This window comes from Eutrigla gurnardus, assembly GCF_963514095.1.
Source record: "Eutrigla gurnardus genome assembly, chromosome: 18".
NCBI lineage: Eukaryota > Metazoa > Chordata > Actinopteri > Perciformes > Triglidae > Eutrigla > Eutrigla gurnardus.
The window spans coordinates 12,731,705-12,748,246 of NC_139929.1; the positions used below are offsets into that span (position 1 = coordinate 12,731,705).

At 38.6% G+C, this 16,542-nt stretch overlaps 2 protein-coding genes across 2 annotated transcripts in view; both read left to right on the forward strand.

Moving 5' to 3' along the window:
- The first annotated feature begins 1,505 nt into the window (after positions 1-1,505).
- Positions 1,506-16,542, forward strand: part of LOC311028734 (B-cell receptor CD22-like) — a 34,211-nt gene continuing 19,174 nt past the window's right edge. Inside the window, exons 1-8 of the mRNA XM_084033465.1 lie at positions 1,506-1,648; positions 1,860-1,925; positions 2,219-2,602; positions 3,060-3,362; positions 3,464-3,721; positions 3,856-3,925; positions 4,378-4,435; positions 5,330-6,030. Coding sequence (XP_083889591.1) covers positions 1,865-1,925; positions 2,219-2,602; positions 3,060-3,362; positions 3,464-3,721; positions 3,856-3,925; positions 4,378-4,435; positions 5,330-5,554 — 1,359 coding nt within the window. The 5' untranslated portion in view covers positions 1,506-1,648; positions 1,860-1,864 and the 3' untranslated portion in view covers positions 5,555-6,030. The remainder of the gene's footprint in view (positions 1,649-1,859; positions 1,926-2,218; positions 2,603-3,059; positions 3,363-3,463; positions 3,722-3,855; positions 3,926-4,377; positions 4,436-5,329; positions 6,031-16,542) is intronic.
- LOC311028736 (junctional adhesion molecule A-like) lies at positions 8,160-15,527 on the forward strand. The gene is made up of 8 exons (XM_084033468.1): positions 8,160-8,246; positions 11,440-11,505; positions 11,799-12,179; positions 12,637-12,939; positions 13,041-13,298; positions 13,439-13,508; positions 14,001-14,058; positions 14,731-15,527. The coding sequence occupies exons 2-8, from the start codon at positions 11,445-11,447 to the stop codon at positions 14,890-14,892; spliced, it is 1,293 nt and encodes a 430-aa protein (XP_083889594.1). The 5' UTR covers positions 8,160-8,246; positions 11,440-11,444; the 3' UTR covers positions 14,893-15,527.

The following is a 16,542-nucleotide window of genomic DNA, read 5'->3' on the forward strand; positions in this document are numbered from 1 at the left end:
GAGTAAACGGGACAAAGCAGAAGGTTTTGGGTCTCTTGATAAGTTATTCAACTTCACTAAGTATTTCCATTTGTCAGCCATTTCTTTACTCACAACTGAGTTCTGGTGTTTTGGTGTTTTTTACAGCTTCTAAACAGACAACCATCACTGATGCAGTGGACATGTAAGTTTTGTACATGTGAAAAGAGAAGGCAAATACTTTGTAGACGGAAACATGGTTGTTACACAAGAACATCACCATTACCAAATGTTTATGAAGTCCTTTAATGCATCTATCATGAGCACACTCCCAGATCCATGATCATTGTGATGCCACAAAAAATGTGTTCCAGTGTCAACTTTGTGATTTCAAAGAGCCATGTGCAGAAAAAAATGTTTGTGGAGTTTAGTAAATGAAAGCTTGATTGAGTATTTGACATTAGCAGTCTTGTGAAAATACAGCAGGCGCCTTTGGAGAAGTCAAGATGATTGCAAACAACCTCTTTGTATATATATCCAAATGTGTGTTTCAAAATGTTCTAAATGTTTTTATTGTAAAATTGTATTTGTTTCCACGATGTGGCCATGGTTGAAGACACAATTACAACACTAATCACCACTTATCTTTCTATGCAGATTACTTTCTTCTTTATGTTGGGGACATTTCCACTGAGCTCTCCTTTTTTCTAGGGATGTTTAACTCCAATATCCCACAAAAAAAGCTGTTTGGTTAAGTTTGGTTCCATCATCGCTCATCTAATGCTGGTTTGGCAATCCATAGGAAAAATGATGGTCATTCATAAATATCATTTGCATGTCTACCTCCATCACACTGGGTGGTAAGCCTGTTACCACCCATTGAGAGGCACTCTAAGTCACAACTTAGAGCACCTCGCGATGTCTATGGAGATCCCTGGGGCTCTAACACGGACATTCACCCAATACACAGACTTTATACCTCAGGCACTCAGAATAGTCTTCCATCCAAACTGTATTCTCTAATTACTCAGTCCACAGCACAATTGAGAGTTTCTAGAAGTTGGGAAAGGATTTAGGTCTTCCCAATATCAACTGGTTTAGGGTATGGTCGGACATTCAACTTGCTTAGAAACCCTGATCATCAAATGATACACTATCATTTTGTTTCACCCCACAGAAGCTCGGCAAGTTTTCACCAAGTCACTGGTAGCTTTCTGCGTCTAGTATACTATCTGGTCCTGTGTATGCTATCCTGTGTAAATGTGTTTTTATTTTATTTTGGTTATTATTATGTTGTTATCAACTTTCATGTATAAGCATCCTCTTTCTGTGTTGTTTGTTCTTTGTCTTCTACACTCCAACTGGTCTGTATATTCTATTTTGTTTGTTTAAAATTACAATAAAACTTGGATCACAAAAAGAAAAATCAAAATGAAAGACTTTTTCTTTAACATTTGATCTCTTGAGGTGACGCAATGAGTTGTGTCATTTGAAACAACGATTCCAAGGTGTTGTAATATCTGACTTCCTTTCTCAGGGCCATGTGATGTGGTGCAGCTTTGTCACCAAGCAATGAGCTTCTTTGCTTAAACAGTCCTCTTTCTATACCTGCTTGGATCGGTGGTTAGTTGCAGTCCTGCTAAACAGAAATAACACAACACAATTTTTTTTCTAGCTGCTGACTCGTTTGGTAAGGAAACATTTCACCAATTTTACTGTTGCGTTTTTGAAACAGTGTGTAAAAAACATTGAACTCAAGGTGATTGTGGTTGTGCTTGTACAAGTGGATTTGAAGTGAGGAAGTTGCTTTAATAGATAGTGAATGTTTTGTAAAAATGCAATAAGTGATATATGATTAATTGAACTGAAAAGTAACTGTGATATTGTGTTTGCAAATCCAGGGATTATGTTTCTGTCTTTGAATATGGTAACAACCAGCGTGTTACTGAGTTTCCTCCTCGTTCCAGGTGAGCCGTTTGTTCTTTGAAGATATTAAAATCCTCAGGTTGAAATTGAAAAAGTAACTTTTCCTCATTCTGTCAATCATGAAACTAATTTAATAGTGTGTGGGCCTGTTCTAAGGACATTGTGAACTGTGAGAGCAGAGCAGATAGAGTTAACTTTCCCCAACTGTTTATGTCCTGACTGTAAAATGAAACAAGAGGGGAGAAAAGAGATCCAGAATGCTGCTTATGTTTTATGTTTGTTTATCATGAACGTTCCTTTCAGGCAGATTTTTAATCATGAATGTGTTTCACAGGATCTTTGGCTGGTTGTGCTCTGGATGCAGATCTATTAATTACAGCACCTCAGGAGATGGACGCACTGAGAGGATCATGTTTGCAGATCCCATGTTACTTTAGTGCAAAAAACGGTGAAGAATTCAGCAACAGAAAAAAAAACACCGGAGTGTGGCTCAAAACTTCCCCCTATTTTAAAAACCCCCCAGAAAATGTGATTTTCAACAGTAGCGTGGACGTTGGCGACAATCCAATAAGTATCACTAGGAACCTGAATCAGAGAAACTGCACCACATTGTTTTCCAGTTTAATCACATTTAACACAGACGTGTATTACTTCAGGGTGGAGAAGGAAGGGTTCGTGGCAACAGCTATTTGCAATCCTGTTACTATAACAGTTCACGGTAAGGGAGTTTTGGTTATATTTGTAATGTTATTGTCTTTTGGCTTAAAGAGCAAACACGGCTTGCTTTATCTAAATATACTGTAGGATGATCAACAGCATTAGTTGGGGCCAAATGTTACAGAAAGCAGCTTGTGATCAGTCAGGAAATATTATATATTGTATTTTTACACTACTATTTAAAAGCATGCATGTTAGTCTGACCCAATTTAGAATAGGGAAGTTGCATGGGGTGACATTCTTTCCTCCTTTCACATTTATTAACGAAGGACAAAATCTACCTACATCCCCATGCATTTGGAACAGGTTTTAATGTCCCCTAATGAGGGTTTTTCGTGGATGAAAGCGACTGAATTTCCATTACAGTTTGACAATGAGGGGGTCAGATTTGTAGATGTTGATCACACATTTTTAATGGACTGTATTCTTAGTGTAAAATGTGTGATTTGAACCCACAGATTCTCCTCCAGGGCCCACTATTGAGGTCCCAGGTGATCTGATTGAGAACGAGTCTGTCACTATAACCTGCTCAGCATTCACTCCCTGTCCACGCTCCCCTCCCAAACTCACCTGGAGTCTCCAACGTGACCCTCACAACATAATAGAGGAAAACGCAAAACTAACCTTAACTACAAAAATCCAGAAGACCCTCACTCTGTCAGACAAACATGATGGATTGAACATCACCTGTTCTGCCAGATATCCTGTGGGTGAAGGAGAAGACAAGACAGCAGAGAAGAGAAAGACTCTCAGTGTTTCATGTAAGATAACCGGAGTTTGTTATTGGATCCTTCCGGCACATTATGATTCATGAGATACCAGCTGGTTTTCATGAATAAAGTTAATCTCACATTTTCCTCAGATGCTCCCAAGGACACCTTAGTGTCCATCAGTCCACCGGGATCGGTGTCATCAGGGAGCAGGGTGAACCTGACCTGCTCCAGCAGAGCCAAGCCTCCTGTCAGCCACTTCACCTGGTTCAAGAGCAGCAAAGACAGTACCCCGGTATCTGAAGGAGACTTTTACAGCATTAATGCTGATGATCGAGGAATTTATTACTGTAAGGCAACAAATAAGCTTGGTACACAAATATCACCGGAGTTCCAACTGAAGAATGAAGGTAAACAGACCCAAACGTGACCACAGAATCCAGTTGTGAATTATAAGCATCATAATGTCAGTTTAATATGAAAGCTGGATGACCAGCTATGATTCTTATTAACTTGACTGAGTCACTCATTTTTGCTGCTGCAGGACTCTCTTCAGCATGGTGGATAGTTGTTGTAGTGATCATTGTGCTCATCTGTGCAGGTGTTGCCATTTGGTAAGTATCTCAAATCAATTTAATATCCAGATGTATCCACCTAAAATGAATAACAACTATTTGATACTGTTGATTAGTCTACTTTGACTGGATATCTTCAAGAAAGGACATTTCAGAGTCAGTTTTACATTCATATCTTGTTTTTAAACTGATATTTCAAAGTGGGGTTCCTCAGGGTTCAACATTTTGGAGCCTCTAGATCCAGACTGAGTGAATCATTCAAGTAGTAGTACATCAAATGTGTGTAATACAATCAGGAATGGTATTGCTCAAACAATGGGTGAAAGACTGAACGTGATCAAGGCTTCAAATCCCAAGCTGTGAAATGGCTTGCTTTTACGTGTTTATTCTTATTGTATCATTCAGTGTTGTCTTTTTCTGTATTTTATTGATGATTATGATGAGCATTATTATTACCCAGAAAAAGCTGACAGCCCTCTTGTGTCTTACAGGTGGATAAAGTCAAAACACCGAGCTTCACAACCAGACACAACATCCCAACGGAAACAGGTAGGACCACATTATAGAATTGTCTGTTATGAATATGTTTTAACTAGTCACAGTATCATAAGATATAGACTGGACTGAATAGTTCTGAATAGTTCTGATTTGGAAATCTGTAGTTCACATGAGAGAATCTGTGCTTAAAGTAAAAAAAAAGCTGCTATTTAACAATAATATTTGAATTTAAATACTTCCTTTGTGTTGATTCTACATAAATTCCATCACTTTACATTTAAATAACTATTATAAGATACTTTATTCTTAAGAAGAAAGAAAGCGATTAATTGCGATTAATTACGGCAAATTGTGTGATAAATTAGTTAATTTTTTTTTAATCGATTGACAGCACTAATATATACATTTTTCCAACTTTTGTTTTCCATCGCTGTGTCCACTTAAAGCTGATGATCTGCTTATTATTGCATTATTAAAGTTGTGGGAGCTGAGTGAGAGACTAAATGAGGGGAACTAAAGGAAGTAGATGAAGGTTCCTCATAACATTTCTTGTTATGCGGAAGTGCAATATCTCAAATACATATACTATGTAATATATTTAGTGTTTGATATCCAGTATGTGTATGCGCCGTCAGAATTGCTACTTAATTTCATTGTTGTCCTGGTCTTCCTGTCCTCGTCTGGTCTTCCTGTCCTCGTCTGCCCACCTGCTTGTTGTCTGTTTAGTTTCTTGTGTATTTTGTCCCGGTCTGTGCCAAGTTGCCTTTTTTTCCAGTGTCTATGGTCCTTCCTAGTGTTTAAGTTTAAGTTTTAGTTATTAAAGCTCGACTTTTGTTTGAGTTTAGCTGCCTGCCTTCTTTTCTGCATTTGGGTCCACTTTCTGTATTCTGCCATCTTGACAGTCAAATAAAATTGTAATAATCTGATTTGGTTCGTTTTTCACAGGGCTTAAACGTTGAGGAGCCAGCTGTTCAAGAGCCAGCCAGAGCAACAGAAACAGGAGACATCCATTATGGAGAGATTCACTTCTCCAGGTATAGCCCTGGACCGTCCTCAGTGCAGGACAGTGGACAGCAGCAGGACACACTGTATGCACAGGTCAACGTGTCCAAGACCGCAACGACTAGTGGCGGCCCAGAGGATCTCTACGCTGAAGTGAAAAAAAAATGAGCTCAACGACATGAATGTTTTTAAAGAAATATTCTATTATTATTACATGGAAATATTTCTTTAACAAGCTGCAGTTCTGAATTAATATATAATTTTAATTGGGACATTTTGAATGTATTTTTTATCCAGTTCTTACAGGTTTGACAGGTTCACAGGTGGATTCTGGTTGCTTATGATTGATAATTGAGTTTTATTTCATTTGCATTGCTGAGCGAACAAACTGCACAGGCTTTTAGTTATGAATTATGTCTCTAATGCATGGAAGTCTATGAAATAAATTGCACTCATAATGTTCCATTCATCAAATTATTGAATTCATGTTTCCTAAACTTAAAATAGGAATACTTAACTATAAAGTACTTTGTAAAGCACAGGGATCATTATAGAAATAATCCAAATAGATAATATCAAGATGACATATTGTGAAAATGAGTTGAGTATAAATGAATCAGAGTAGTAGATTACGTGTTCTGACAGTTTAACCCTTTAACAACCCCACCAAGAAAAAAGCAATGGAAAATTTATTTTTTTGCATTTCTTATTTCCTTGGGTGAGTAATGACCACATCAATGATTTTTTTTTCAACAGACCCTTTGGTTTTTAAAATATTGACCTCTACCGAATGGTTGAGATATCACTTTATGGTTTAAGTCCGGAATTTCATACAAATACCAAAAACAAGTCCAAAAGTTTTTTTTATTTGAAAAAGTCAAATAAAATACTAATTTATAAAGAAATAAACAACAAGAAATATCCATGGCATTGGATACACTTTATTTCTGGTAGTATGCCACAAAACACTGCTGGTTTTCATTTCAACAAAGGAAAATACTGCATCAAACAAGGAAATACTACATTTCTAATTTTTCATCTTGACTACATCTGTGTCAAGGTGCAACAGCACAAAATTCTTACATTCTGTCCACTTCTGATTGGATGCTACTATGCAAAACATTCATTTTTGCCTTCAAAAACAAAAAAAACCTAATGCAAAACAAAGGAAACATTTGCATTTCTTACTTCAATATCTCAACAAACCTCGTCTGTGGTGGTGCAACAGCACTAACGTTTTTTGGGTCACAAGATCCACATTTCTGGTGGATTGATTGAACCAGTGTTGCTGGTTTCCATTTAAACTTGAAAAAAACATTGCAAACATATGCCAAACATATTAAAACATTACCCTTAAACCTCAACACACCTCATCTGTGTGACTGTGCAACAGCACAAATGCTTTTTGAGCATTGCATCCACTTTACCTCTGGTGATATGCTACAAAGCATTCCTGGTTTGTGTTCAAACACAGGAAAACATTGCATTTCCCACACTTCCACCTTGACACTCCCTTTGGACAGAGGTTGCATCGCCCCCGCTTGTCACAGTGAAGAGGCCAGTGTCCCAGGTTGTCGTAGCGCACATCTGGTTGTGGTTTTGGTTGTGAGGGTCTTGGGGTGTAGCCTTTCTTCTGTTGTGGTGGAGCACTCAGTGAGGGTCGGCCCACTTTGGATGCTGGCTTGTTGACTTGGTTCAAGCTGTGGGCAACTGCCATGCGGAACCTTTTGAGAGACATCGGTTTCTGGCTCAGTAGGCCACAGTCCCTCTTGTAGACCAGCCAGGAATTTGCGATGCACAGATCAAGGATGTATCCAAACAGAGGAAGATACCATCTCCTTGACTTGGCTGGGGTCTTGTACAGGTGTACTAGCATGTCGGAAAGATCAATTCCTCCCATATGCTCATTGTAGGCAGGGATGAGTGACGGGCATGGGATGTTGATCTTTGCTCTGGACTCTTTGCTCCACCGTTTCACAGTTGAAAAAGGCATGATCCCACAGGCATTGCTCAGAATGTTGACACATTTGTTGTCAAACCATTTTACTGCAAGCACCCCTTCAGCAGACCTGTAATCACAGGCTCCACGTCCCCTCTTCATCAGGTCTTTGTCTGCCATCAAGGGAGCTCCACCAGTACGGTTTGGTCGTACGGTGCCGATGCACTTGACGCTCAGGGAGGTGTGCAAGGGTTGGACCAAGCTGAAACTTGTGAAATAGTTGTCACAAAAGACAACAGACAGCTGAGGCTCTTCTATGGTTTTGCATAGGGTTGTCACCACTTTGGCTCCTAGAGGTAGCGTCTGCTCCTGTTCACTGAGGGCAACATTGAAGAACGTGGACATCCCTTGATACAGCAGCAAGTCGTGGATGATGCCAGATGAACTTGCTCGGCAGAACAACTTAAAGCCCCACTTGTCTGGCTTGTTGGCGATATATTGGGGGAGAGTGCCAGCCCTCGTGCCTTTATATGCTACCATGACCTCATCCACACTGTGCTTGTAAGTGGATGGTATCAGACCCTCACTCTGTCAGACGAACATGATGGGTTGAACATCACCTGTTCTGCCAGATATCCTGTGGATGAAGGAGAAGAAAAGACAGCAAAGAGGAGAAAGACTCTCAGTGTTTCATGTAAGATAACCGGAGTTTGTTATTGGATCCTTCTGACACATTATGATTCATGAGATACCAGCTGGTTTTCATGAATAAAGTTAATCTCACATTTTCCTCAGATGCTCCCAAGGACACCTTAGTGTCCATCAGTCCACCGGGATCGGTGTCATCAGGGAGCAGGCTTCGTGGACAGTTGTAAGGATCATTGTGCTGATGATGATCATCTGTGCAGGTGTTGCCATTTGGTAAGTATCTCAAATCAATTTAATATCCAGATGTATCCACCTAAAATGAATAACAACTATTTGATACTGTTGATTAGTCTACTTTGACTGGATATCTTCAAGCAAGGACATTGCAGAGTCTGTTTTACATTCATATCTTGTTTTTAAACTGATAATTCAAAGTGGGGTTCCTCAGGGTTCAACATTTTGCAGCCTCTAGATCCAGACTGAGTGAATCCTTCAAGTATATTTATTGTCAATACTCAGAATTTTGGATTTGTTTTTATTCTATATAACAGCATCAAATGTGTGTAATACAATCAGGAATAGTATTGCTCAAACAATGGGTGAAAGACTAAATGTGATCAAGGCTTCAAATCCCAAGCTGTGAAATGGCTTGCTTTTACATGTTTATTCTTATTGTAATTGTTGTCTTTTTCTGTATTTTATTGATGATTATGATGAGCATTATTATTACCCAGAAAAAACTGACAGTCCTCTTGTGTCTTAAGGGCTGATTATGCTTCCGCGTAGTGATAACGCAACGGCAACGCAACGGCAACGCAACGGCCACGCAGTTGCTTGGAGACCGTGATGGTTCTTCGTTGGGTTTACGTGTCGAAATGCAATTCAATGCCACACCGGGAAAGGGCGCTATGTTTTTTGTAAAGACTGACCGACCGACCGAGACTCTTGACGTATATCGTCGTAGCCTCGTTATAGCCTATTTGTTTACTTTCCGGCTTTAAACGTCCATATTTTTTCAGAACTTGGTGTTTTATTTCTTTGTGCAAAAGTGACAAGGTGCAAACAATAAAACGAGGTGAAAACAATAAAAGTAGCCTTTTAAAAGTTTAAATGGCGGTGTTTATGAGTGGAAACCGGATAGCGGTCTCCAGCGGATGTAGTTAGCGGACCAATCACAGCCAAAGCCGCTGCGTTGGTGTTGCGTCGCCTTGACGCGCGTCTAGGATTTTTGGGAGGTACACGTCAGGCCCTTGCGTTGGACGTAAGGGGGGTCCGCAAGGACGTAAGGGGTCCGCAAGCCCCCTTGCGTTGTGTCGACGCGGAAGCATAACTCAGCCTTTACAGGTGGATAAAGTCAAAACACCGAGCTTCACAACCAGACACAACATCCCAACGGAAACAGGTAGGACCACACGAATTGTGTGACTGGACTGAATAGTTCCTCATTACTAAAATAGATTAATCAGAAATAAGATGAAACATTTATACATATCTACAGTGCTATGCATAAGTTTAGGCACCCCATGCCTAAAGGCTGGATTATGCTTCCGCGTCGACACAACGCAAGGGGGCTTGCGGACCCCTTACGTCCTTGCGGACCCCCCTTGCGTCCGACGCAAGGGCCTGACTTGTGCCTCCCAAAAATCCTAGACGCGCGTTGAGGCGACGCAACACCAACGCAACACCAACGCAGCGGCATTGGCTGTGATTGGTCCGCGAACTACATCCGCTGGAGACCGCTATCCGGTTTCCACACATAAACACCGCCATTTAAACTTTTAAAAGGCTACTTTTATTGTTTTCACCTCGTTTTATTGTTTGCACCTTCTCGCTTTTGCACAAAGAAATAAAACATCAAGTTCTGAAAAAATGTGGACGTTTAAAGCCAGAAAGTAAACAAATACGCTATAACGAGGCTACGACGATATACGCCAAGAGTCTCGGTCGGTCGGTCAGTCTTTACAAAAACCATAGCGCCCTTTACCGGTGTGGCTTTGAATTGCATTTCGACACGTAAACCCAACGCAGAACCATCACGGTCTCCCAGCAACTGCGTGGCCATTGCGTTGCCGTTGCGTGATCACTACGCGGAAGCATAATCAGGCCTTAAGTTATGCTAAAGAGGAATAAAAAATCATCTTTTGGGAATAGATCTTAAGGCCTCAATTAAACAAATGAGGAAAAATCCTACCTTTTAGGACACCAATTTTCTCCTTGTGAATGAATAATGTATCATAAAGAAATAAATGTTCTTCATTAAAATACAGGGTGCATAAGTATGGGCACCCCTATGTTAAACTCCCATAGAGGCAGGCAGATTTTTAATTTTAAAGGCCAGTTATTAAATGGATCCAGGATACTATGCATTCTGATAAAGCCTTTGAAGTTAAACTAAAATCCAAATCTTTGCATACCATTCACAAACCTAGAGACTGGCATGGTGCTTTTCAGATAGCCTATAGCATGCTAGTTAGCCTAATGATTTCTCAATGCAAGTCAAACCAGCTAATAGGCTAACTGAAAAGCACCATGATTTTCTCTAGGTATGTGAAGAGTATGTGAGGATTTGGATTTTAGTTTAACTCCAAAGGCCCAGGTGACTTTATCAGAATGCATAGTATCCTGGATCCATTTAATAACTGGCCTTTAAAATTAAAAATCTGCCTGCCTCTATGGGAGTTTAACATAGGGGTGCCCATACTTATGCACCCTGTATTTTAATGAAGAACATTTATTTCTTTACGATACATTCTTCATTCACAAAGAAAATTGGTGTCCTAAAAGGTAGGATTTTTCCTCATTTGTTTAATTAAGGCATTAAGATCTATTCCCAAAAGATGATTTTTTATTCCTCTTTTTAGTCAACTTTAGCATGGGGTGCCTAAACTTATGCATAGCACTGTATATATATATATATATATATATATATATATATATAAATGAGGGGAACTAAAGGAAGTAGATGAAGGTTCCTCATAACATTTCTTGTTATGCAAGTGCAATATCTCAAATACATATATGTATATATGTAATATATTTAGTGTTTGATATCCAGTATGTGTATGCACCGTCAGAATTGTTACTTAATTTCATTGTTGTCCTGGTCTTCCTGTCCTCGTCTGCCCACCTGCTTGTTGTCTGTTTAGTTTCTTGTGTATTTTGTCCCGGTCTGTGCCAAGTTGCCTGTTTTTCCAGTGTCTATGGTCCTTCCTGGTGTTTAAGTTTTAGTTATTAAAGCTTGCATTTTGTTTGAGTCTGTTGAAACATTTCACCAATTTTACTGTTGCGTTTTTGAAGCAGTGTGTAAAAAACATTGAACTCAAGGTGATTGTGGTTGTGCTTGTACAAGTGGATTTGAAGTGAGGAAGTTGCTTTAATAGATAGTGAATGTTTTGTAAAAACGCAATAAGTGATATATGATTAATTGAACTGAAAAGTAACTGTGATATTGTGTTTGCAAATCCAGGGATTATGTTTCTGTCTTTGAATATGGTAATAACCAGCGTGTTACTGAGTTTCCTCCTCGTTCCAGGTGAGCCGTTTGTTCTTTGAAGATATTAAAATCCTCAGGTTGAAATTGAAAAAGTAACTTTTCCTCATTCTGTCAATCATGAAACTAATTTAATAGTGTGTGGGCCTGTTCTAAGGACATTGTGAACTGTGAGAGCTGAGCAGATAGAGTTAACTTTCCCAAACTGTTTATGTCCTGACTGTAAAATGAAACAAGAGGGGAGAAAAGAGATCCAGAATGCTGCTTATGTTTTATGTTTGTTTATCATGAACGTTCCTTTCAGGCAGATTTTTAATCATGAATGTGTTTCACAGGTGCTTTGGCTGGTTGTCGTAAGACAGATCTATTCATTACAGCACCTCAGGAGATGGACGCACTGAGAGGATCATGTTTGCAGATCCCATGTAACTTTAGTGCAAAAAATGGTGAAGAATTCAGCAACAGAAAAAAAAACTCCGGAGTGTGGATCAAAACTAACCCCTATTTTGGAAAAAAAACAGAAAATGTGATTTTCAACAGTAGCGTGGACGTTGGCGACAATGGAATAAGTATCACTGGGAACCTGAGTCAGAGAAACTGCACCACATTGTTTTCCAGTTTAATCACATTTAACACAGACGTGTATTACTTCAGGGTGGAGCAGGAAGGATTCACGTCAACAGCTATTTGCAATCCTGTTACTATAACAGTTCATGGTAAGGGAGTTTTGGTTATATTTGTAATGTTATTGTCTTTTGGCTTAAAGAGCAAACACGGCTTGCTTTATCTAAATATACTGTTGGATGATCAACAGCATTAGTTGGGGCCAAATGTTACAGAAAGCAGCTTGTGATCAGTCAGGAAATATTATATATTGTATTTTTACACTACCATTTAAAAGCATGCATGTTAGTCTGACCCAATTTAGAATAGGGAAGTTGCATGGGGTGACATTCTTTCCTCCTTTCACATTTATTAACGAAGGACAAAATCTAGCTACATCCCCATGCATTTGGAACAGGTTTTAATGTCCCCTAATGAGGGTTTTTTGTGGAAGAAATCAACTGAATTTCCATTACAGTTTGACAATGAGGGGGACAGATTTGTAGATGTTGATCACACATTTTTAATGGACTGTATTCTTAGTGTAAAATGTGTGATTTGAACCCACAGATTCTCCTCCAGGGCCCACTATTGAGGTCCCAGATGATCTGATTGAGAACGAGTCTGTCACTATAACCTGCGCAGCATTCACTCCCTGTCCACGCTCCCCTCCCAAACTCACCTGGAGTCTCCAACGTGACCCTCACAACATAATAGAGGAAAACACAAAACTAACCTTAACCACTAAAATCCAGAAGACCCTCACTCTGTCAGACAAACATGATGGACTGAACATCACCTGTTCTGCCAGATATCCTGTGGATGAAGGAAAAGACAAGACAGCAGAGAAGAGAAAGACTCTCAGTGTTTCATGTAAGATAACCGGAGTTTGTTATTGGATCCTTCTGACACATTATGATTCATGAGATACCAGCTGGTTTTCATGAATAAAGTTAATCTCACATTTTCCTCAGATGGTCCCAAGGACACCTTAGTGTCCATCAGTCCACCAGGATCGGTGTCATCAGGGAGCAGGGTGAACCTGACCTGCTCCAGCAGAGCCAAGCCTCCTGTCAGCCACTTCACCTGGTTCAAGAGCAGCAAAGACAGTACCCCGGTATCTGAAGGAGACTTTTACAGCATTAATGCTGATGATCGAGGAATTTATTACTGTGAGGCAACAAATAAGCTTGGTACACAAATATCACCGGAGTTCCAACTGAAGAATGAAGGTAAACAGAACCAAACGTGACCACAGAATCCAGTTGTGAATTATAAGCAGTTATCATAATGTCAGTTTAATATGAAAGCTGGATGACCAGCTATGATTCTTATTAACTTGACTCAGTCACTCATGTTTTTGCTGCTGCAGGACTCTCTTCGTGGACAGTTGTAAGGATCATTGTGCTGATGATGCTCATCTGTGCAGGTGTTGCCATTTGGTAATTATCTCAAATCAATTTAATATCCAGATGTATTCACCTGAAATGAATAACAATTATTTGATACTGTTGATTAGTCTACTTTGACTGGATATCTTCAAGAAAGGACATTTCAGAATCTGTTTTACATTCATATCTTGTTTTTAAACTGATAATTCAAAGTGGGGTTCCTCAGGGTTCAACATTCTGGAGCCTCTAGATCCAGACTGAGTGAATCCTTCAAGTATATTTATTGTCAATACTCAGAATTTTGGATTTGTTTTTATTCTATATAACAGCATCAAATGTGTGTAATACAATCAGGAATAGTATTGCTCAAACAATGGGTGAAAGACTGAATGTGATCAAGGCTTCAAATCCCAAACTGTGAAATGGCTTGCTTCTACATATTTATTCTTATTGTAATTGTTGTCTTTTTCTGTATTTTATTGATGATTATGATGAGCATTATTATTACCCAGAAAAAGCTGACAGCCCTCTTGTGTCTTACAGGTGGATAAAGTCAAAACACCAAGCTTCACAACCAGACACAACATCCCAATGCAAACAAGTAGGACCACATTATAGAATTGTGTGTTATGAATATGTTTTACTAGTCACATTATCATAAGATATAGACTGGACTGAATAGTTCCTCATTACTAAAATAGATTAATCAGAAATAAGATTAAACATTTTTTTGATATATATTTCAAACTTTTTTTTCAAACTCTTTTTTTCAAATTGCATCTGTGTCCACTAAAAGCTGATGATCTGCTTATTATTGCTTTATTAAAGTTGCGGGAGCTGAGTGAGAGACTAAATGAGGGGAACTAAAGGAAGTAGATGAAGGTTCCTCATAACATTTCTTGTTATGCAAGTGCAATATCTCAAATACATATACTATGTAATATATTTAGTGTTTGATATCCAGTATGTGTATGCACCGTCAGAATTGCTACTTACTTTCATTGTTGTCCTGGTCTTCCTGTCCTCGTCTGCCCACCTGCTTGTTGTCTGTTTATTTTCTTGTGTATTTTGTCCTGGTCTGTGCCAAGTTGCCTGTTTTTCCAGTGTCTATGGTCCTTCCTAGTGTTTAAGTTTAAGTTTTAGTTATTAAAGCTTGCATTTTGTTTGAGTTTAGCTGCCTGCCTCCTTTTCTGCATTTGGGTCCACTTTTTGTATTCTGCCATCTTGACAGTCAAATAAAATAAAATAATTTGATTTGGTTCGTTTTTCACAGAGTTTAAACGTTGAAGAGCCAGCTGTTCAAGAGCCAGCCAGAGCAACAGAAACAGGAGACATCCATTATGAAGAGATTCCCTTCTCCAGGTGTAGCCCTGGACCGTCCTCAGTGCAGGACAATGGACTAGTGGCGGCCCAGAGGATCTCTATGCTGAGGTGAAAAAAAATTAGCTTAACGACATGAATGTTATTAAAGAAATATTATATTATTATTACATGGAAATATTTCTTTCACAACCTGCAGTTCTGAATTAATATATAATTTAACTTGGGACATTTTGAATGTATTTTTTATACTTTTATACTGGACTTTTATATTTCCATGGACTTTATATGATTAAAAAAAGTTCTCAACCAGTTAATATCTGATTACAGTGGAAAGCATATGTTCCCCCACAGAGCATTTTATATTTGGGTTACATACACTGTCAACTAAATAGAAATACCCTGAATATAAGTTATTGTTTGCACTCACGGCAACTCGCATAACAAGATCAAAACCTGTTTTTGAAATAAAGAAATGTTAATCAGCAGTGTGATGAGATCGCCTCTAGAGGACATCAAATTCACTACAGGACAACTCAAAAGTAATCATCATGGCCACTAGGCTGCTTTCCCACTGTGTTTTTATGTTTGTACGTCTCTAAATGTGACGAGAGACTTTAGTTTTATCCGTTTCTTAAGAACCAATCTGCAGAAGAGAAGTGGTGGAGGGTGAAGTATGTACAAACCACCAAGTTAATGCTGAGAGCTTTGAAGTTCACACGGGAAGTTGGTTTGTCGCCTTGCAGTGTTCTCAATAGGGCATACAACTTTCTGCAATAAGATATAATTATTGGTTAATACATTTTTAATTTCAAGGTACAAGTGATGTGTATCCTATGTTTGTTTGTAAATGACATACTATTTTAAATAAATACAGAAATCTTTATTGTCGATGTGAAGATGCACTGCCACTACTGTAATATAATGCTGAGCGTGCTTAACACAAACAAATGTTTTCTGAATATTCTTTCACTTAGATCACATTTTCTGATATTACTCATGTCCATTTAAACCTAAAAATGATTTGTGTTGACCCATTTTCAGTCATTTTCGTGTTCATATGCTTTAAAATGACAAACGGGGATCCAGGCAGATTGCATTATTGTGAATCTTCCGATTTTTAGGATTGGAAATTGTCACCTGGACGTCAGTTTATATTTGAAGCCAACATTTTTTTTTTTTTTTTTTTAACAATGTTTTTATTTTATTTTGCATCATTCATTACACTGCAGGTAAGGTACAAGTGCGCATAGTTCTCCAATGAATGACACTGTAATATCCCCCTCCCCCACACACACACACACACACACACATACACACACTCGTTCTCTCTCTTATACTCATAGCTTAAGATTTATAAAAAATGATATTACAAAGTAGATACAAAATACAAATCGATGGTACCTTAGCAAAAATAAAATAGAATAGAAAGATACAAATAAGAATAAATACAGATAACAACAAAATAACAAAATTAACCTGAATTCTCCAACTGTAGAAGCTCTGCTATATCTTCCTTTTTTATAAAGTCGCTGAATGGTTTCCAAATTCCTTCAAACACACCCAATCTATTTTTTAAAATATATGTTATTCTTTCCATTGACATACACTGTGCCATACATTTGATCCAAGATCCTACTGTAGGCACCACAGTTTTCTTCCAATTCAGAGCTATCAGACGCTTTGCCTGTAGAACAGCAAAATTAATAAATGTGTATTCTCTAGCTCTCAGGTTGAGGTTTTCTGGGTACAAATGTAACAGAAT

Bases quoted from the DNA above. Each gene is read 5' to 3' on its own strand.
- LOC311028736 (XM_084033468.1), top strand. From the start codon at position 11,445: ATGTTTCTGTCTTTGAATATGGTAATAACCAGCGTGTTACTGAGTTTC. The intron at 13,509-14,000 runs GTAATTATCTCA...TGTGTCTTACAG, and splicing joins TGTGCAGGTGTTGCCATTTG to GTGGATAAAGTCAAAACACC. The intron at 14,059-14,730 runs GTAGGACCACAT...CGTTTTTCACAG, and splicing joins CAACATCCCAATGCAAACAA to AGTTTAAACGTTGAAGAGCC.